Source organism: Lissotriton vulgaris, chromosome 12, assembly GCF_964263255.1.
Source record: "Lissotriton vulgaris chromosome 12, aLisVul1.2, whole genome shotgun sequence".
NCBI classification, from domain to species: Eukaryota; Metazoa; Chordata; class Amphibia; order Caudata; family Salamandridae; genus Lissotriton; species Lissotriton vulgaris.
Genome location: NC_141700.1, coordinates 255,675,414 through 255,697,962, shown reverse-complemented (window position 1 = coordinate 255,697,962; position 22,549 = coordinate 255,675,414). Strand labels below are relative to the sequence as shown.

General features: G+C 45.5%; 1 protein-coding gene across 1 annotated transcript in view; it reads right to left on the bottom strand.

The window, feature by feature from the left end:
- Positions 1 to 970: 970 nt before the first annotated feature.
- Positions 971 to 22,549, bottom strand: part of MMP15 (matrix metallopeptidase 15) — a 226,653-nt gene continuing 205,074 nt past the window's right edge. Inside the window, exons 9-10 of the mRNA XM_086947792.1 lie at positions 9,197 to 9,312; positions 971 to 2,460 (exon numbers count right to left, since the gene is read on the bottom strand). Of these exons, the coding sequence (XP_086803918.1) occupies positions 1,976 to 2,460; positions 9,197 to 9,312 (601 nt within the window). The 3' untranslated portion in view covers positions 971 to 1,975. The remainder of the gene's footprint in view (positions 2,461 to 9,196; positions 9,313 to 22,549) is intronic.

Below are 22,549 nucleotides of genomic sequence, written 5' to 3'. Positions count from 1 at the left end.
TAGTAATCCCTCAAAGTGCCTCCTCCAAGCGATCAGATCTCCTTCATGGATATTAGAAAGGTTATCGCCTGCACTGCTATGGTGTCCTCCTGCAGCAAAGAGGTCATGTGGTGGTCTCCTGTAGGTGATTTAGGGTCCTTTCTCAAGGCAGGGCTGGAGTGGTTTCACACTCTGAGGGTGTGTAGCATTCTACAAGTGTTTATTAATGTGGATAAATCATCTAAGCAATGAGTTATGCTGCTAAAAGCTGTTTCTCCAGGAGCTGTCTCCTTTTAGTGATTTCATGCTTCCCTACTGATGAGGGCTGAAAGGTTTGTCTTCTTCAATTTCAAAATGGAGTGATTGATTCCTACAGTTGTTACGGTAGTGGCTTCCTACAGTCACGGCCTGCAATGGTTGTTTTCTCTGTAGCATACAGAGTCCAATGGGAGAAGGCTCTCTGTCTGACAGCACACCCACTCTTCGGGGACTCTACCAAGATATCTCTGTAGTCCACCCAAAGTTCACAGGCACGAGACTTTACTCGGGTTGTCACTCCTATCAGTGTATCATTAGCACAGGGCCAGGAAAGGAGCTTGCAAGCATTTGAAAGAAACAGAGTTCAAAAAGGATACTTTTTCATTATTTCACCAATACGAAGGGCTGATAGGGAAACGGTCAAGTGAGAAAAACTGGAAACTTGTGACAAAGAAGTACCTACCATCCACCTCTTGGCCCTGAACCTGACAGGTAGTGGATGAGCCTGAATCTAATTCTGTACAGGAGAAGCAAAGAAATAGAGAAATCAGTAGAACCACAACTTCTATACCACAGACTAAGGGATCTGAAAGGGACCATTCATGTTGTTGAGAAGATGAAGGAAGCTGCAGAGCGGGCCATCTGTCATCTGCCCCAACGTATCTAGGCAAATAGGCTGCCCCTCCATCTTGCTTCCTCTTGCCTTCTGGATTCCTCTCAAAGATGCCTCAGATTCATGGCCATCTCCTCTAAACTTTATTCCAAAACTGAGAACAAGTTATTTTCGCCATCAAAAGTATACATAACGTTCTTGGTAAAGGAAGGCTTTAGAGGATGAATCACTTTCTTTATTGTTACTGCCCCCCCCACCCAATTAAACATTTAAGCATATTAAAGCACTTTCAGAACGTAGCATGTCATTGGAGGGTGCACATGGCCTAAGGATGGGAATGCCGTCTTACAACCAGTCTGGGCAACCCCATCCACTTTATTTCGCTAGCAACATTCTCCAGCATATCCTCTTAGTAGTGAAGTCACACTATTCCATCACTCTTGTTGCTTCCATGTTTATCTCCTCCATAGATGTCCTCATTCGCCACCCTACTTCACTTCTCCCACTCTCGCTCTTTATCACTGTTCCCGGGAAATGCTCGCCCTGCCAAGTCTCCCACATCCTCCACATTCCTGCAAGAATGTCCAAACACACCCTTAAACTCCTAATCCTCTATGTCAAGCCAGCTTGCTGTAACTCAGGTATGCACATTGGTTGCACAGTGCTCTACAATCACAGCCTACTTGCTAAGTGCTAGGATGGCTAGCTGAATATCCACGGTGTGCGGGAAGATTGGGCTCGCCTTCCAGAACCAGTGAATATTCTTTGAAAGGATCCCTGTCAGTAAAAAGGTTCATCTTCTTCCAATATTCACATGATTCGGTCAGCCTTGCCATTTTCTTCCACCAGTCTACCAGATCCTAGATGACGGCACAGGTTATGCACGAGAAAGTACCGTATGACTGACCGCTATTCCCCTATGACAGCCCTGAGCAGCACACCATCGGTTCTCAGTGGCTCAGATCTTGGCATAAATGCACAAAGGCCTGTTTATGTGATTAGGTCACACTTCCCTATTTGTTAGCACCATGGGGAGGAGGAAATAGGGTGTGTTGGAAAGGGATGATCTAGTAGGGGTAGTGAAGAATAAAATAATTCAGGGACCCAGAGGTTCAAGGCTGAGGATCACACCCATTCCTGTAAGGAGCGTTTCCAGTAGAGAAGCACACGAGGTGTCCCTTTCCTGTGCAGCTGCAAGATGGCATAGATGAGAGCCAGGATGCAAAGCAATAGGGCCAGCGGCACCATTACCATGACAACACTCATGGTGCGTGTGTACTCGTCAATGTGGACCACCACGTCCACGTCATTGCTCTGCTCGTTCCCATCATCTCTGCTTTCTGGATTTAGGTCCACATCTGCATCAGCTTCTTCATGCCCATCAGTCTCCTCCTCCTTCTGGTCCACGTCATTGTCCTTCCCTCCATTAACGTCCGGGTTGAAGGGTGGACGATCCAGGTCAGGCCACTTGGGCCCAGGATGTGGTTCAACGAACACTTCTTGGCAGCCCATGTAGTCTCTCAGGATTGATTTTGGGTACCCTGGCTCGGTCTTTAGCCGCTGGTTATCAAACTTCCAGTACCTGGTATCTTTGTAAAAATATGTGTAGGCTGAAACAGAGAACAGAGAATACCATTCAATACAAGAAGCCGGGGGGAAAACATACAAATCACATGACTGTCATTTGCTACTTTTGTTTTTGTAACCTTTACTTGGGAAATGTCCCCATGTAACTATTTAATCCAAACCTCACTCATCTAATGAACCATACAAAACATTAACAAGTCAAACAAAACACACACCTTTCATTTTAACTAATTGAATTAAATAACTCAAAACATGTAACTATTACAACAAACACAGAAAACAAACAATTCCTGCATGTGCAATAATTTAAAGAACCCAAAATGAGAAAAGTGTGCTTTAAGAGCGTTTTATGGCAAAATCATTACACACAGGTAGTTTAACAATGTATTTTCTTTTTTGTTTGAATTTACTGGCGAGGGCCCTGTGCACTCTTTCCTTCTGTCACCCTTCTGCTGCATCCGTTTGTGGGCTGAAGCCAGAGCTGTTGTTTATCTGCAGCCCCGTGCCAGCTAAGCCTCATTGTGTTCCACGCAATGACCTTCACAAGTCCACTCTAAATGTTCACTTCCTAAAATAGAAGATTGCTTCCGGTGCTTTGCCAAGTGCATGAGGGGGAAATGTTCGGTGCCATATACTCCCACACCTTGGCTCTCCAAGCTACACCTTTCAGGAACTGCTCTTTGTTTAACATGGCAGGTGCTCATTCTTTTTTAGTAATTCACCATTATGGATTGTCTTCATGCATAGCTCCTCATTTTGGTTTTCAGAGTAATCTTTTTGATACCTTAGTAAACCCAGGCAATGTTACTAAGTCAGTACACATCATCTGCAAAAGCTCATCTAACTTATTGGATCTAAGTAAATCAGCAAACCTCTAATTTATTTAAAAAAGAGCAAAATAACAGTATGAAAGTTCCAGCCCAACGCCCAGTAATTTAACCTGCTTCAATATTTTGAAAGCAGGTAGTGAAACATACATAAATAACTCGGGATAACGACTGAAAACCTGTTATTATTATTCATTTAGCTGCACATCAGATAGAACTGGAACTAATTCTACCAGTATACAAACAGTAAGTAACAAAGCGAACATAGGATTATAATACAGTTAACCAAACAGAAGCAACTAATGCATCTAATTTAATTAAATGTAACACAACCAACAAAGATAACAAAATGATGTCATTCTACCTAATCAAATCAAAATACAATAACAAACGTGTGTATGTAAAAATATATTATGTATATTTATATATATATTAAATTATATTTAGAAATGTATGTCTATCTTTATATACGTCAAGCGGGGGGCCAAGAAAAACAGCAGATTCCCAAAGGTGATATTTGCCACACAATTTTTCATAGGAAAATTTGCTCTCTGATACCGACAAAATGGCTGAATGCAAGTACACCACATTAGGCAATAAGTTAGGACTTTACTCAGAAAGCGTTCTTTGTGCGATTTGGTGTAAAACTGCTCTTCCATTTTTCGAGAAATGAGTGTTTAGAGAGGGGCCAGGGTTGGGCATGAAGGGGTTAAAAAATTAGGTATAGCTGGAAAACTGTGTCTAAAATTGACCTGAATTGCCAATTTAAAGGAGACTATTCAATAAGGACTAGCTTGTCACAACATGGACAATATGTTGCACCAGCCATTACACGGCTGGGGGACATGGTCCCTGCGTCCTGAAAATGAATTTGAATTAATTTAATTTTGTAAAGCGCAAAATATGCCCAAAGGTGTCTTGGCGCGACGCATCTGCAGTTAAGTCCTCTACACCTATACTAGTCAAGAATTAAAATGGGAAAGTAAAAAGCCCAAATTTAAAATAAATATAAGACCCTGATCCCCAGGGGCATGTGGGGACGTGGGGGTCTCAAAGGGACAATTTCTTGAGTGGCTGGCCACAACATGGATAAAATGTTTCTGCAGCCATTATAGGATTCAGGGACATGTTTTAAAGTGCAATGGATTGTAGTGACTGCCAGCTTTGAGGGTCAATAATAGAAGCACACTTAAAAGGATAAAAACTGATGACAGATTTTAATCTCAGGCACCGCAACCTTCAGCAGCTCAACCTTGCGATTTGATTTAGGAGACTAAGGGAAATGGTGGCTACAAGAAAAAACACCTTCTAGGGGAGAGAAATTGTAGATGGCAAGAGGGGAGAGGTTCAAAAGGAGGGCCCATGAGTCTAGTGAGAACTATGTTAAGGTTCTATACCGGAGCAGTAGGGCATCCTGGGTGGGATAATCCAATTGAGGCCTTCCATGAAAGTCTTAAAGACTGGTATTCTGAACAATTAAATGTGTTGTTTATTCTGTAAGTAGGCTGCTATGGCAGCAAGGTTCAACTGAATAAAAGTGTAAGTGAGGGCTGACCTCTGTAAATGAAGGTGGTAACAGACTACGTCCTGTACAGATGCTGAAACACGATTGATATGTCTAGGGAGACAGCAGTGTATGAACCGCTTCCATTTGGCTGTGTAGCAGGCCCTGGTAGTGTTCCTGTGGGCTTCCTTGAGAATAGACATGCATTCTTCCAGGTAGGTTGAGGTAACCAAACTCTAAGACTTAAGGAGCCAAATCGCACAGTTGAGCTGCTGAAGGTTGGGGTGCCTGAGAGTACTGTGTTTCTGAGCGAGAAGGTCCGGCCTGTTGGAGAGTTCTATGTGAGAAGGTACAGGCATTTTCTTGTGAGGAACTAGACAGAGCTCCTGCAAGGTAGTGTACCATGGCTAGCATGCCCAGGTTGGTGCTACCTGAATGACAGTGAGGGATGTTTGCCTCAGCCTCCGGACCACAAGCTGTAGAAGTGGGTGGTGCAGAAATATGTAGGCAAATATCCCTGACCAGTTCATCCATAGAGCATTGTCCATGGACTGTGGGTGTGATAGACTTATGTTGAAGCTTGGGCATATTGCATTTTCGGCCTTGGTGAACAAGTCTATCAACGGAAACCCCCAATGCTACTAGTATGGGAGTAGGACCTAGGGGTCGAGTTCCCATTCGTGGACTTGTTGATGTGTCCTGCTGAGCAGGTCAGGCAGATATTTGACCACACCCAGGAATGTGTTTGATGAGCAGATGTATTCTGTGATGTATCAACCATGGCCAGATGCTCTGGGCTACTGCGTACAGCTGTGGTGAGAGTGTGCCCCCTTGTCATTTGTAAGTGAACCACAGCAGTTGTGTTGTCCATTCGGACTAAGACTTTCTTGTGTTGAAGGAGAGGATAGAAGGCCCGGAGAGCCAGGTCGTTAGCGATCAACTCCAGGTGATTGATGTGGAGGGGCTGCTGAGTAGGTGTCCAATTTCTCTGAACCGTAAGGTGCACAAGGCATCTGTGGTTATGGTTCCTAGCGGAACTGGGTATAGAAAGAGTCACCACTGCAATAGGTTGTGTATGTTCCACCACTGCAGAGAGCGATGTGTGTGGTCCAAAACCAACACTAGATCCTCTAGATAACACTCCGCTTGAGACCACTGTGCCAATAGGCATTATTGCAGTGTGCGCATGTGCCACCTGGCGTGAGGAACTATAGGGATGCCGGATGTCATTATTCCAAGCATGACCATCACCGTTTTGACTGTTACTTGTTGATCTGGCTGAAAAAGAAGTAGCCTGTTTTGGAATGCTTACACCCTTAATGAACTGGGGTAACCATTCTCCTCTCATGAGTCTAGGCCAGCCTCATGGACAGTCTGCACTTGAAGGGGTTGGAGCTGGAATTTGGGCACATTGATCATAAAGCCTAGGCTGTGCAAAGTCTGAATGTTGGTCTGGGTGTGCGGTAGGCATTGTTGGTGTGTTGATCAGCCAGTCATCCAGGTAAAGAAATACATGGATGCTGTCCCTCCTGCGGTGAGCTTCCACCATGGTCAGACATTTGGTGAACACCCTGGGGGCAGGGGTAAACCAGAACAGAACACTTTGAAATAGTAAAGTTGTCCACTCACCACAAACCACAGGTATCTTCGATGCACTGGTTGGATGGGTATGTGGAAGTAGGCGTCATTAAGATCTAAGGTGGCCCTGCAGCCTGCCTGCTGAAGTAGTACTATGAAATCTTGTAGAGTCACCATATGAAAATGCTCTGCTATAATATATTTGTGGAGCTGTCAGAGGTTGAGGAGGAGTCTGAAAGAGCTGTCCTTTTTTGGAATAAGAAAGTATAGTTAATACACCCGCTTTCCAAGGTGTTGTGGCTGAGCAGGCTCTATGTCTCCCAATCGTGAGGAGAGCATGTATCTCCTCCAGGCGGAGAGGCAGATGGTCTGCGGACAGTTTGTGCTGGGAAGAATGTTTAGGGGAGTATGTGTGAGTCCTATACAATATCCCTCCCATAAGATGTCCAGAACCCTTTGGTCAGAGGTGATTTCTGTCCAGCAGGGCAGAAACCCCTGTAACCTTCCCCCAAAATGTCAGATTGAGGGGAAGGGCAACAGAGTCACTGTTTTAGCAGGACAGCCCCTTTGGGTGCTGAGTCCTTTCCTTTACCCTTGTAATTGTTACCCCTACAGCCATCCCTGTAGTAGGCCTGTGAAGGTAACTGCTAGGTGGATTTGGGGAAAGTGGAAGATGTTTCTGGTGGGGAGCTTTGGCTGTGCTGCGGTACTGTGCGAGAAAGCAAAAGACACACAGCTGATGGGAGGAATGCACCGCAAATCAAACATTCACCCCCAGTCCAGCTCGAACTGCCAAGCAAGGTCCTTCGTGGATCGGAAACAAGCATCCTTGGACCGGTTTTGGGGCATCACCCCTCATCACTCAGGCTAGCTTAAATCCAGTGGCACAGTGAGCCCGGTACCCACGGCTGGGCATAGCCGGTCCACTTAGGGCGAGAAAGCAAAAGACACACGGGTGACGGACGGAATGCAGAGCAAATCAAACATTCACTCCCTGTCAAAAGATATGGCCTAAATCCTTCGTTCTTTTGCTCACCATGTCACCCCAGTTTAGACCGAGCCATATGTAAATCAGTCTTGACCCTGTGCCTCATGGGAACAGTCCAGCCCAAACTCCTAAGCCATTAATGGTCCCACCATGCCGTGCACCATGCCGGTCAGATAACCGTTCAGACAGAAAGTCCGGAGGGTTATCCGACCGGCATGGTGCACTCTGTGCAGATTGACTCCTAGTTAGAGCAGTTTGACTTGACTGGTGGGACCGTTCATGAATATTTGACCCGCCTTGTAGACTTGCTCGGAGTTTGAACAGCCTAGTCTGACTTGACGATCAGCCAATTAACACTGTGCTACTTATTGCTGCCACATTGCGATTCCAATCTTGATTTATACGAGTCCAGAACCGCTATAAATTCCAACAGATAGGGTGCTTTTGTCATTTTGCTTTGGTGCAATTGAGCTTGGAGCTAGCTGAGCTCACTTATTCCCATGCCGTGGACTCGCCATTAATAGATTTTTACCTGAATTTTCTATTGGACCCTCTGGTATTCATTATTGTTTGTCCTGATGATGACCACCAAACGTTAATGTGGTCGAAACGCCGTGGACGCCTACATGTGGCCTTGATTGAAAAGGACGCATTTTTTGCTATGTTTTGTTCAAACTACATATATGTAATTTTCCTCAGTCACTTTTTATGTTTACACAGTGTATTGTCTTTATGGTTGTGTGTGTAACTTATTGAGTGCATTATTGGTTTATTGTTTCTATTATCATTGTCCTACTAATACATTTTTTGAATCTGTGTAGGGGTATCACTTGTTAGAAAATTATGTGTAATTTTGCCATATTTCTTCATCCTTTTCATTTTTATAATTTTTGTTTGATTCCTCTGTATTGTTCTGTATTTTACACTACACAAGATATTTAACTTGAACCTTTGTTAGGATTCTAGCTTTCACTTTTCCCCAGGTTCAGGCCTTAGGGCTGCCCCTGTTGGTGGTAATTATGACAAAAGTGTGGCACACCTTGATAGAATCAGAGCTGTCAAACCAATAGCATTTCCGTTTGAAATTCACAAAATGAGGGGTTCATTTTATCTTGGAAATTCTGGTTAGTGTATAGAAAGCTAAAATGAGGACACATCTGCCATGATTTCTCAAATATCTTCCTCATTCATGTAAGTTAAACATTCTGAAATGAAGAGAGAAATGTACTTCCACCACCAGTAATAGTCTGTCAGTTAACTTCCTACAAATCAACTGCAGCCTTGCCACAGTTAGGAACCAGTGCACATACACAGTGGAGGTTGTCTGGAAGGCCTGGAGTCACACCAGACCCTCCATCCAACATATAATAAGGGTTGGGCTTGCCCTATGTCCAGACCCTGCGTCCAACCGTTCGCATGTGGCTAACCCCGGCACTAGCCATGCACAGTTGGGGTTGGCTGCCGGGTGTCGTCTGTACCAGGCCCTGCGCCCACCTTCCTGGACCACCTAACACCGTAATTGCTCAACTTTCTGCCCTTCACAGCAAAGGTTGACCAAAGACGCTATTCAGAAAACATGTTTTAGAGAAAACAAACAGCCAAAGTGGGAGTTTGTTTTATATAAACACAAAACAAATTGCCCTGATACACAGGAAGTTCTTTCTTGTGCATCTACATTTTCTCTGACTGTGTCTGCCTTGCAGGGTGGACGTGGCAGAGAAAATCAGAGACAATAACCCTGCTCAGAATAGGTCTATTGACCATCACTTTGACTAGCAGATCCTGTGGGAGAAGGACTGACGGGTCAGGGGTTACCATCAGCAAAGCTAGCATAAACACCCTCTTACTGCTCGGTGGCTTACCTGTGTCAGAGCTAAGAAAGGCTCCCTTTGGAGCGTCAGGGATCCCAGTCCATATGCTGATAGGTTTCGGGTACCCAGTGTCCACTGAGTGAGAATTTTCATTGAAGCGCCAGTACCTAGATGAAGAGAAACAAGTTAGGAAAGAAGAAAGGGAATCTCTGATTTCTGGTCATTATTCCATTTTGCAATGAGCACTAATATGGAAAAGAAAGCACTAAAAACAATTGCACAAAGCGAAAAATAAGAGAAAAAAAGAAAACAAGTTGAAATAGTTATTACAGAAAATATTATTTTAAAATAGTGCGTATGCATTACACAAACATGTAAAATACAGCGCCCAAAAAGAGTAACATTTTGAAAACGTTATTTTTAGGGAGGGCAAAATGAATAGTGGATAGTCAGAATCGCGCTTTAGCCCCATGAGCTCCAGCATGTTGAGATTCGCACTGGTTTCAAAGGCAACTGTGGGGAAGGCAGTCAGACGCCATCAAAGTTCTACTCCTGGAATCAATATGGGAACATTTCACTCTGCTCCTAGCCCCAAGAGAGCCTTTATAATCTGAAGGGAGTTCTGGGGAGGCTTAAAGGTGGCGCTGGTACAGCTTGTGCCCGCCATGTGATCCTCTTCTCCATGGGCAGTCAGATCAGAGGACACCGGAAGCAAGCCTGACTTCCAACCAACCCCCTCCAAGAGTAGTTAAGGACTGGGTCCTTCAGCTGAAGCCTCGTCAGCAGCCTGGCCTGGGCCTCTCTGCTACTGCACTCGATCTTGGGCTGTCCACCTAGCCCTAACAAGATGCAGCCCCACTAGTCCATTAGTCATTCAGTCTACACACTCACTCTCTCCACCTCAGTTCGAGATATTGAATTGAAGGCACAGAATGCTACAGGTTACAAGTTTAGCCACTACCCATACACGTGATCTCACTTTTAGAATTCCTACTGAAAGTTACTTCAAGCTTAATTTAACCACCAAGGAAGTCATATGGTGGTGCTTTTTAACTAATGGATCAGTGATTTTAACCCGCTTTCATACATTTGACCCCAGGCTGCACTGTTTTTTTACCTTAACCCTTTTGGGCTTTAGAGAATGTAGTAAGTAAATAACATTATTTGAGATACTTTTATGAAGGACAGACCCCCTGCTTTGTTTCATTTGGTGACTTGCTACATGTTTAACCTCCATGTGGTAGGAAACAAGAAGAGAGAACAAAGTTGAAAGGGTTTGGTGGAAGTAGGGAGTTCTACTGACCAGGCGCTGCTGGTAAGTGCTATAGAAATCAGAGTTTTGTGGCGTTTTAGCCAACGGTGTGGGTGCACACTTGCATTGTTAAGCCAATACAAATTTAGTTGTAAATTTATTTAGGTAATGGCATAAGTGAAGTGTAAGTGCTGTTAACTAAATAGACAAAGCCATCTGAAAATGCTGTACGGGGCATTGAGCCAGGTGTAGGCAGTGCTGTGCACTAAGGATCATTTTAGGATGATATTAACAGTAAGTATTTCAAAAGGGATGTATGCATTACCAAGATGACAAGATGGTGAGATAGTGCAGTTCTGAAGCACAGCTATACCGGTGTTATTGTTTTAAACATGAAGATCACATGATCTGTTTATAAAGCAACCACGCGTACCCATTTCATAAGGGTACCTTTCAATTGGTGTTATATTTTCAAGTACAAGCACAAAAGCTATGATAAAATCACCCAACCCAATGGATCTCGCATCACCCTATTGTCAACGAGCTTGAGCCATATGCCTAACTTGCAGTGCTCGGTTTGAGCCGGTGGTTACCGGTGCTCGGCACCAGCACTTATTGTCAACACAGGTGCTTAAGAGTCTGCCACAAGGTAGCACTGTCTTAGATGACCACAACAACAGTCTATTATTTCGATATACATTAAAAATAACTATTACCTTCCCACCAGGCCATTCTTATAGCTTCGGGGGCCCGGAATAGTCTGAATTGTCACACTTGTAGGAGTGTGATGGTTAGTAGTTTTGCTGTTACTATCACTGGCAGCATGGCAGGCACAATGTGTGTTGGAATCTGCAGTGGTCTACTGACAAGAGCCCTGGTACTCATTTATTTACAATTTAAGCACTGCTAACTTGGTGCTAACTCCCACCCTAGCCTGCAGTGCAGAGGCCATGGCGCTCTGCTGCCAGACACTCTGACCCTGATTACAAGTGAGCCAGATAAGTATGATCCCTATGCAAGCCGCGGTTAGCAAAGGGATTGGAATTATGAACGGTGTGAACTATATTGCACACAGTAAAATATGGGTGCAATGTAGTGCCCACACCCCTTTGGCTGCTCTACCCCATAGGAATTTAATGTGGGATAAATATACCGCAATTTCAGAGACATGCAGATATTGGTGGGGTAAGCGCCAGAATCCAAATATAATCCCTTATAATTGTGGAAAACTCAGAATAGGTGCAGTATATTGAACCTGATACATTCTGAACCTGTGACCTGAGATTTTATCAGGTACGATGAATACCGAATACATCTGTGAGGTATTCGTAATCAGGGCCCATTGCGATTTCCAGAAGCTTGGCAACGGACAAGTTCTTAACTGTTCACTTTCAGGAAGATAAACTCATTAAATCTATGGCTCACTCCCGCACACATTTTCAGTCAGCTGATTTCCAGTAGCAGTCAGAAAGATAGGGAATCGAAATTTAAAAAAGGGGTTAGGCCTAACTGCAGACCTGGTGAGTGTACAAGTGGAAGATATGGTAGCACACAATTTTAGACAGTAGTATCCAACAGGTAATGACAAGCCTTAGAAAAAATAGTATGACAGAGTACCTTGGTTTTGAGTTGCATGATGTGGAATTTATTTAAGTTATATATAGCGCTAGCCTGACCGGAATGTATCGGAGCGCTTCACAACAAGTACAGGGCAGTGCAAAAGAAAGCAAACATAATACAGTAAGCAAGACATTCAGGGTACGAATCGTAGTAGAGAGGATGCTGAAGAGTTCCAAATACAAAGTCTTGACAAACCGCATCGGAGAGAGGAGCAGTGACACTTTAACACCTTGGCTGCTATGGCTTTTCCCCTACGGTGCAGAGCTTATATGAATATCATTGTTTCATGACGAGCTCAGCTCGTCATAAGCACACAACCAGTGTGCTGCATGACGAGCTGAGCTCGACATGAGCAGCGAAGGGGTTAAACACTCCGAACTGCTCCTATCTGTTCGATAGGGAGCAGTCGAGGAAAAGGATTTTGAGCTGTTTTTCGTTTTCGGGCTTTTAGCGGGATAAGAAGTAGGGTATTAGAGCTTCTGAGAGTCCTGTTCTGACCCGCTTTTCTGAGTTTGGACGCCACATATTCGGGTTTGCCTGTGTGAAGGGCTTTGTGTGTGAGGCAAGCTGTTCTAAAGTTCGCCCGCATTTCTATTGGTAGCCACTTGAGTTCTTTTAGTGCCGGAGAGATGTGATCAAATTTCTTTATTCCAGTGACCATTCTGGTGGCCGCGTTGAGGGTTGTTTTCAGAGGAGCAAGATGAGTTTTGGCTATTCCAGAGAGCATTGCATTTCCATAGTTCAGTTGTGACAACACCAATGCTTGGGTGGCTTGTTTGAGATCTTTGGATGGAATGAAAGGTTTAATTTTGTTAGTAGTTTCAAGTTAAGGAAAGCACTCTTTGCCGAGATCTTAATGTGTTTGGTCAAGTCTAGTTTGGAGTCTAGCGTGATGCCTAATGATTTACCGGAGTCAGACAAGGTGAGGTTCCCATTGAGCGCATCAATATCTTTTAACCATTTGACTATTTGTGGGTTCTCTTCTTTGTTTGAGATGAGGAGTAGTTCGGTTTTGTCCGGGTTCAGCTTTAAATGGTTGCTTGACAGCCAACATTGCATTTCCTTTAATGTTTCATTGAGTCTATGAATGTCCTTAGAAGAGGAGATTTCCAAGTAGAATTGGGTATCATCAGCGTAAAGGTGAAAGGGGATGTTAGCTTTTCTGAGTAGGGTGGTGAGGGGTTCCATGTAGATGTTGAAGAGTTGAGGGGGAGAACACAGATCCTTGGGGCACTCCCCTCTTGACTGGGTGAAGGTCGGATTCAAAGCTTCTGATTTTGATTCTTTGGGAGCGTTATGCAAGAAGGAAGAGAACCAGTTGAGGACCACGTCAGAGTCTGGACCTTTCTTCGAGAGCTTTGAGGAGAAGATTGTGAGCGACTGTGTCAAATGCCGCCAATAGGTCTAGGAGAATGAGGAGGCAACACTGGTCTGAGTCCAGTGATTTGTGCATGTCATCAATTATGTTGAGGATTGCAGTTTCCGTGCTGCACCCTTTCCTGAATCCCGACTGATGTGAGTCGAGTAGGTTGGTATTGTCCAAGTGCCTGGTTAGTAGGTGGAGAACACATCTTTCTAGGATTTTGGAAAGAAGAGGAAGGTTAGAGACGGGGTCTGAAGTTGTTTAAGTCATTTCTGTCCAGGCCTGGTTTTTTTTAGCAGTGGAGTGACTTGTCCCACTTTCAGACAGTCTCGGACTACTCCAGTTTTTAGGGAGCTGTTGATAATCCTGCACCACAGTGGGGCTAGGGAGAGTTTCAGTTTTTTGGTGAGTTGAGCCGGAAGGGGGTCAAGGGTGTGAGATGAAGGTTTAGAGGTGGAGATAAGTTTGACTATCTCTTCTTCTATAATGGGCTGAAAGAGTGAGCAGGGTTTAGTAGTGGGGGGGCGCTACCAAGCACCCCTCTGTGTCTGCTATGGGAGGGGGAAGAGCAGTTGGTGACCAGAGAGCACTCTATCTTGGAGATCTTATCATTTAAGAAGTTGGCGAAGTAGTTGCATCGTTCTTTGGAGGCCTGCCCCAGGGAATTGTCTGGTTTGGAGGTTTGCTGTCTAATAATACGGAAGAGTTCCTTAGGTCTGTTTTTTGCGCTCTCCAGAGCAGAGCGGAAAAACATAGATTTTTTGTTCTTGATATGATTATTGTATTTCTTCCGGAAAGTTCTGAGTTTGACACGATGGCAGGTAGTGGGCAAGCTCCTCCAGCGTCTTTCTGCGGCTCTTAGTTGTCTCCTTTCTTCATTAGTGTCAGAGTCTAACCAGGATCTGGACGGAATGGCTCGATTTTTCCTTAGTTTCAAGGGTGCTAGTTGGTCAAGAAGGAGCCCATATTCATGTTATAGAGCACTGTGAGGTCCTTTGTGGAGAGATCTTTGTTGCTGGGTAGGAGCAACTTTAGTCTAACCTCCATGGCGTCCAGGGGGATCTGGGTGAGATTTCTTGACCATTTGGGGGGTCTTGAGCAGGAGGCAGCGATAGGGCTCTTTGGTTGATGTGGAATAAGATCATGTGATGATCCGACCAGTCCACTGGGAGAATGTTGTCGATCGTGATTGCGTCTTGGTGGGCAATGATGGCATCCAGGGTCGCTCCTTTGTTGTGAGTTTCTTCAGAGCAATCTTGAGAAAGGTTATTTTCACGAAGGAGAGTATCGAGAGATTGAATAAGTGTGTTGTTGGCTTCGTTCCAGCATAAGTTTAGATCACCCAGGATTATGAAGTTAGTGTCTTTGAGAGCTCAGTGGGCAATCAGGTCGGAAAGGTGTTCACCAAAAGTGGGGGAGTTGCCAGGTGGGTGATAGAGAAGATGAACAACTAAAGGGCAGTTATCCTTAGTCTTGATGGTGGCAGATAGACATTCAAAAGAGCTGTATTTGCATGGGTCCATTACAGCGATGTCAATGTCATCTTTATGAATGATGGCAACACCATCCCCGCATTGATCTTTTCTGTCTTTGTTGATAATGGTGAAACCTGGGGGCACCAGCATGTCTAGACAGGGTGGGGAGATCTAATTTAGCCATGTCTCCGTGATGAACGCAATGTCAAGGTCCTGAGAGAGGATGGCTTCAGCTAATTCCGTTGCATGCTTGGGGGCTTATCTGCAGTTAATGAGCATGCAGTTAGTCGCTAGATTACTTTTGTTCAGATACTTTCCTAATGGGGCCCTCGGTATGGAGGTGAGGGAGGGTGGGGTCTTGAGGTTGTCACGAGGGGGAGGTCTCTTCTGAAGCCTGTGATCCCTTGAATATTGGAGTTAGTGGAAATTGGGAAAGGGGATTAATAAGTGGAGGCTAGGCCCATAGCTTCTTCAGCGGACATTGCTGCTTTCGTTCTGGATGGGCTTTGTTTTTGGGTCTCCACATCTTTATTAGTGTGGCTCTGAGCTCCGGACGTGTGGGCTTTGATTCCTGTGAGAGATTGTAGTGGGATCATTGCACCGGTTTTATTGGGCCTCAGCAGTCGATTCCCACGGGCGGGTGCGGTCCTGAATTGGTGTTTTAGGGGGTAGAGTCAGTCGGATAGGAAGCCCTTTAGTTGGGAATGTTGGGGCTTTCGCGCCTTGTCTAGGTTGGAAAGGATTTCATCAAGGCCTCTAAATATAATTTCTAGCTGACTTTCTAGTAGATCCAGCCGGTGCACCATATCTTCCGGGGCTGGTGGCTTGCAGTTTTGGGTAGGGACATCTCGTTGGGTGGGGGGCAGGGTCGACTTGTGAGGTCTAATGCTGAGTGGGTCAGCCTGGCTGTCTCGGTTAGCGACCCTCGGTACGGGGTTTAGGCGTGGGCTCTTGATTCTGCAGGAGTGATGGGGGGTCAGTAGACCGAGAACGAGGGATGATGTTGTGCTGTTGAGGAAGATGAGATTAAGGGGGTGATGAGGATTGCTCTTCTTCGGGAAATAGAAGGGGGTCAGCAGACCGATCCCGTGGGATGATGGGGTAATGATGAGGAGGATAGGATTGAGGGGGCTGTTGGGACTGATCTTCCTTGTCACGAATCGTGGAGACGGAGGAGTAGGAGGAGTTTCTGGGGAGGTCTCATCAGGGGAGTGGAAGTATATAATTGCTTCTCCTGATGGGGCCGGTTGAGCGGAGCAATGAGTAGGGAAGAGGGAATCAAAGGCCTCCAAGTTCTCGTTGTTGGCCTGTATCAGAACTGTGCCATTTGCGTAAATGGTCACTGATTTATTACCTTTTCTAGTTGCCTGGTTGGGAAGAGAGGTAGTCAGTTTACAGCTATGTGAGGTGGTCGTCGTTTTAGATATGTGAAGTTGCATTCTTAGAGTTGTGTTCCAGCTGTCAGGTCTATCTGTCTGGAAGATGAGATCCATCTTCACCTGCCCTTTGGAGGAGCAGTGGTACGTGTCTACAAATAGCGTTTCTGGGTGTTGTCTAATGTGATTATGTTTGTGATTTTTTCTCGCTTTAGGAGAGAGGTTAGGAGGGAAGCTAATAACAAAGGCATTCACGCCGTGCGGTTTCATGTGGATCGACAAGGGTGGTCCGACAGAAACTGGCGTGCCTGGTGATATTATTGCGTATTATGTAGGCGGAACGGGACAAGCTATTGATGGGGGGCAGGACTCCCTTGATCTGGTAGTATCGACTGTGGGAGACTGGTCACGACAAATGTATGGTGGGCACTTAAGGTTCCACCCTACTATGGGAGCCGTGATTGAGGGGGCACAGAGTAGACGAAGGTATAGTGGTGGTTGCTGAAGGGGGGAGAAAGCGTCGTGGAGCAAGTAGTGGGGGGGCACAGAGTGGACTATGTTATAAGAGTGGTTGCTGTGGGGGACTTGGAGGAAGTAGTGGGGGGGTGCAGAATGGACTAAGGTATAAGAGTGGTTGCAGCAGGGGGATTGGAGCAGGTCTGGTACCTTAGAGTGGGCAGGGAGTCGCAAGCGTTGTTGGAGCAGAGCGGAGGGTGGTCCTTGTTGGTCGCCATCATAGGGTCCGGCAATCTCTAGGCTTCGGGAGGCTGGCCTAATTTGTCATCAAGACGGGAAATGTGGAGGGTGGGTCGCGCTTGGTTGGGGGTCCTGGGTATGCCTTTAGGCTGCATGGGCATTTGGCTTGGCGACCCAAGTGTTGTTTTAAACCTGGCTGCGAGTTAAATGACACTTTTTTCATGCCGAGGTGGATGGGCGTTAGCCATTTTCAGATCAGGCATAGTCCGGAGCGTGAAGGAGCTCAATTTTTTGCATTCTATTGGGCAGATCTCAGTGGGGGCGCTTTCATCTGATTGAGTGACCAGTGAGCAGAGGTCGCGTCTTTGAGTTAATAAGTGAGTTAAAAGGGGGCAGGGACAGCTTCAGGTGATCTCCAATGATCACTCGAGGTCCCAAGCGGCGGCCATCTTAGGGTCAGGCATCCTCATCCGAGCCGATCCTGCGAGGAATTCCAGCTGTAGGTGATTTGCTGTTTAAGTTGGTGCGATGGTTAGAAGTGTGAAGTGAGACAAAGCTGGAGTTGTGTGGTGTCACAATGTGGTTTGAATGTGTATGTATGTTGTATGGGGAGATATGTGGTATTGAGATGCTTTAAAGTGGTGTGTGGTGTCAGATGGTGGAGATATTGAGGTTTGTAGTGGTGTGGGTTGTGCTGTGTAATGTAGTATAGTGCAGGGAATAGGTTTGAATAATGTGGTAAAGGTCTTTGAATTGTGGCACATGGGACTTTGTACCAGTGCTTGATGTGATGTGGGGCCTTGAAAGCTAAGATGGCATGCGATTAGTTGTGGTGTGGTAGACAGGTGTTCAAAAAGTAGGATTATGCTGTACCTCTAGTGTCGGAGTTGCAGAGTCAGAAAGGACCGTTACCAACCATGCCCCAGTCGGGGTTTACAGCTGGGAATTCATATGTTGGATTGTAATGCCCTCACCCACCCTTTAAGGTGTCATGTATCATCATATGGGCTTGCTCCTCATTGGGTCGGCGGTGCAATATCCAACGGGCTCCCTTTGATAGGGGCACTTTGTTGGAGATCTTTTTGTCAGATTACTCACAGCAATAATGTCTACTGATTAATGTACCTGTTGTAACCTTGATCTATCCAATTCAGTAAAGTCCCCAGGCATCAACAGTACCCGGTGGATCACGCATAAGGCTTTGCTCCTATGTGTGTTAGAGGTTCTCTGCTTTATGCTGCATCCACGACCTACCCACTTCATCGGGTCCGAGATTAATCTGTATACCACTAACTCTAGGTGTAGATAGTTTAATTTTCCCGGTCTTGAAGAATCTCTAGTACAATTAACTAAAAGCGAGAAACATGTTGACCCACACTTTCTAACAAGGACACTCCTACGCGAGACATTACACTCTGGCGAGTGCCTTCTTTGATGTTTTTCCTTAGGGTAGGAGACACCCAGAATAAAAATATGTCCTTCTAGGTTCTCCGAACCCTATTTTAAAGAACCTTACTACATCTACACAGCTCTGGCCCCACACCCGCACTTCACCATAAAGCCGTTGGATAAAAGATCTTCGACAAAGTGCCCCTATCAAAGGGATCCCGTCGGGTATTGCACCGCCGACCCAACGAGGAGCAGCCCATATGATGAAGCACGACACCTGATAGGGTGTGTGAGGGCATTACAATCCAACATATGGATTCCCAACTGTAAACCCCGACTGGGGCATGGTTGTTTCCGGTCCTTTCTGACTCTGCAACTCTGACACTAGAGGAACAGATTAATCATACTTTTTGAATATTTACACTGGGGCTCCTTTTATGCTGGACCTCCCACTCCTCTGAGAGTGGAAAAAGCCCCCGTACCCCTGTTTTGTATACAACAGTGGCAGACAGGTGCTAAGACAAGTATAGTGTTGTCTGGAATGGGATGTTGCTTTGTGGTTTCTAATCATGTGGGTGGTATGTTCTGGAGGCCCTTATGGTGTGTGCCGTGGCATGATGTATTTAGGTATGATGTAATATGAAGCGATATAATGTCATACTGTGTGGTGACGTACAAAGTGATTAGTTGAAAAGTTATGGTAAGGTGTGGGATGTTGTTTGTATTGTGGCAAGATACGTGGTGGTAATCAATGGTTTTATGTGACATAGTGTAAAGAAATATGTGAGGGGGGATAAGGCGGTTTTACACCTTGGATCAGAACTCACCTGAGGTTTGCGTTTTCAAGAAGAAGAGAGTAAGTCTTGATACCAATTAGAAGCAGCAGCATGTTTCACTTGGCCTCGCACCTACAAAGAGGAAGACAGCTTCGCTTTGATATTTATTGGAGGCTCCGGTGTGTTCTTTTGACCTCATGCTTTCCCAGAGGAAGATGGCGCATTCTTGATTCTCGTGCTCGGCGTACAGTGACACGCTTTTCTCTGCACCATCCAGCGAGGACCAGTGTCTCCATGGTCATGGCTGCTCAACGAGGTGTTCCATGGTCATGGCTGCTCAAATTGGTGTTCCATGGTCATGGCTGCTCAACAAGGTGTTCCATGGTCAACAAGGAGTTCCATGGTCAACAAGGTGTTCCGTATACTAGGTGGATTTGTGGGTGACTGGCATGGAGGCACAAGGAGCATCAAACACAAGGGACTCTTCTTCCTTTGCCTGCCATTTCATGGACACCAGTCTCCTGGAAAAGCAGGTGTGGTCAGCCTTTTGTTTATGCCTTTCCAAGACGGTTGCCTCACCAGTCGTTGCTCATGAGTCTCCCAGTTCAGGATAATGTTAACCTTTTTCATGTTGGTTTTTCCAGGAAAAGGGTGTGTTGCAATACAGTTGATTCCCTATTAGTCATTGATCTCGTCAAACTTTGACTTACCTTTTTGTCTATCTTTGTTTTTCTTTCTCTTCAGAAGGATTCCTTTCAAATGCTTTCTCCGGGAAGTCTTTACACTGTACTCTTTCTCAACCCTGATTCAGGGGCTTTTTGGTGCTTAGCTTTTCGACCTCTGTATTAACTATCAGCTACAAACAAGAATACCCAATATTGCCAAGGAGTTCTGTTTTCTTCCTTTTCTCCTAACTTGCACTCTCCTAAGGAGACCCTTGGCACCTTTTACGTGTATACTGACTGAAAGATGGCTCCAGGGTTACTAGGAGTCAGGCTATTGAAAGGGGTTAAGGGGGAGAGAAAATGAGAAAGAAGTGGGAAAGGAAAAATAGAAGTGAGAAGCCAAAGGAGGAAAAAGAAGTGCATAGGAGAATTAGCACAGAAAAAACGAAAGAATAGGCCTTATGAGTGATGCCAATAGTGTAGCGGTGTGGAGTCTGTTTAACATGATATGGTGCGTAGGGGTTATGGTTTGACAGGGGATTGTGTTTTGTGGAGTATAGTGATGTAGCACTGCATGATCTGAATCAAAATGGTATGGCGTTGCATGTTTTTATGGTCTGGTTTAGTCTGGTATGTGTAAATGTTTGTATGATTGTATTGTTTTATGGTCTCAAGGATATGCTGTGGTATAGCGTTGTGGGTGTATATTGGTCTGCTGGGTTCTATTCTGTGCGGAGTACAGTGGTATTCTAACATATTATAGGATGCAGTGAGAGGTGTGTTGTATGGTGCGGTGTAAATAGTGAGGGGATGATGTGGATTAGTCTGGTGCTCTATAATCTACCTGTGACTGGAGTGGTATTGGGACACTGGCTATGGTGTTATGCTGTGTGTTGTAATTTTGATTGCTCAAACACGTAAAGGGACCTACCCATGTTGACAAACACTTCCGAGACCCTATTTTCATCAACTTCGACAACATGCGATGCAGCAAACTCATACCAGTCCCCTGGACAGACCCAACCACGAAATGTTCAGCATGCCAGTCCTGTTCCAACACCCATGCTGCACCGCCAGACCAACCCTCTGACAATGGAACAGCATCAGTGACAATTTATTTATTTATTTATTTATTTATTTATTTATTGACATTTGTAGAGCGCGGCGAATACCCGTGGGCGTCTCGGCGCTAGTTAAGTGATGGATCAGCAACTGGGGTAAAGAAGATATACAAGGCTATTGGTCAAATAACCACGTCTTTAGCTGTTTGCGGAATGTGAACAGGGAGGGACTTGCTCGGATATGTGCAGGAAGGGTGTTCCAGAGTCTAGGGGCGGCAACCAGGAAACGCCTGTCGCCCCAGGTGACTGTTCTAGTGCAAGGCACAGCCAAGAAGTTCTGAATAGACAATGAGTGGAACACTGCTCTCAACCCCCAACAATACAAAAACAGAAACGACCTTCCCAAAGTCATCAAGAATTTAAACAACTGGATCACCGGTGCGGACTCCCTGACCTCCTCAAACACAGCAATACAACAAGATCCAGACCCCAGACCAGTCGGTACATGGAAGAACTCATACGAATGAATCATCACTGCAAACAACTGGAGCGCAAATGGAAAATGAGCAGGGAAATGCAAACAGGAGCACATTCAAATCATTCCTAAGACGCTACCACCAAATGACCGGACCAACCACTGTTCTGCCAGACTGCATCGATGCCAGCACCAACAGAAGGAAGGAAATAAATCTTCTCCATTATGAAAGGTTTTGCCTCACCATCGGGCGCTTCCAACCTAATCACCCCCTTGCAGGACTGCTTCAACACTCTCTCTTAATTCTTCAGGAACAACATCACTGCAAGCAAACTTGACCAATTTTGCTAAATGCCTCCTGATTTTATTCAAAGAACCAATGCTAAAAAGGTGGCCTGCAATCACCCCAGAAGGAACCACAGCTACCATGAAGTCTATCCAGTCAGGGGCCCTATTGGACTCCTGGTCCCATCACTCCTATTCCATAGGACTGCAACCCATCAGTTCATGCGGACACCCATTCTGAATGCCTCCACCTTTTCTGTGACCTCCTACTGCTAAAGAAATCCTCTACAGACTCTTCAACGCCTGCCAACTACAGACTGATCCCCCTACTACCATTCCCGGACAACGTTTTAGAGAAAATCATAAACCGACACCTCATTAAAAAACCACAACGACCACTGACTTCTCGACACCACTCTGGTTTCAGACCCAACCATAGCATGGAAACTACCCTCATCTTCACCATGAATGTCATCCACATGACTCTGGAAAAAGGAAACATCCTCCTGGACCTCTCCGCAGCATTTTACACAGACTCCCACCCCATCCTCATTTAATGCTTACATAACATTGGAATCCAAGGACACGCACTCAGATGGATCTGTTCCTTCCTGAATGGAAGGACACAGGCAATCAGCCTGGCACCTTACACCTCAGGCAGCCGCCACCTCATCTGCTGAGTTCCGCAAGGATCCTCCCCAAGCCAACCCTCTTCAATGCATACATGATCTCTGTAACCAGCGTCATCCGCTCTCACAACATCAAAGTCCTCTGGAAAGCCAACAATAAGCGACTCATTCTCTCCCTCACAGTCAAGATGTACAGTATGCAGATCAGGTTCAGTGCCTGCATGGCTGAAATTGCTCACTGGATAAAGCTGAACACCAACAAACCCTAAATTGTGATATTATGAACAACATCACGGTGCCACTCCACCTGGTGGCCAACAGAGTTGGGTCCCACACCCACCC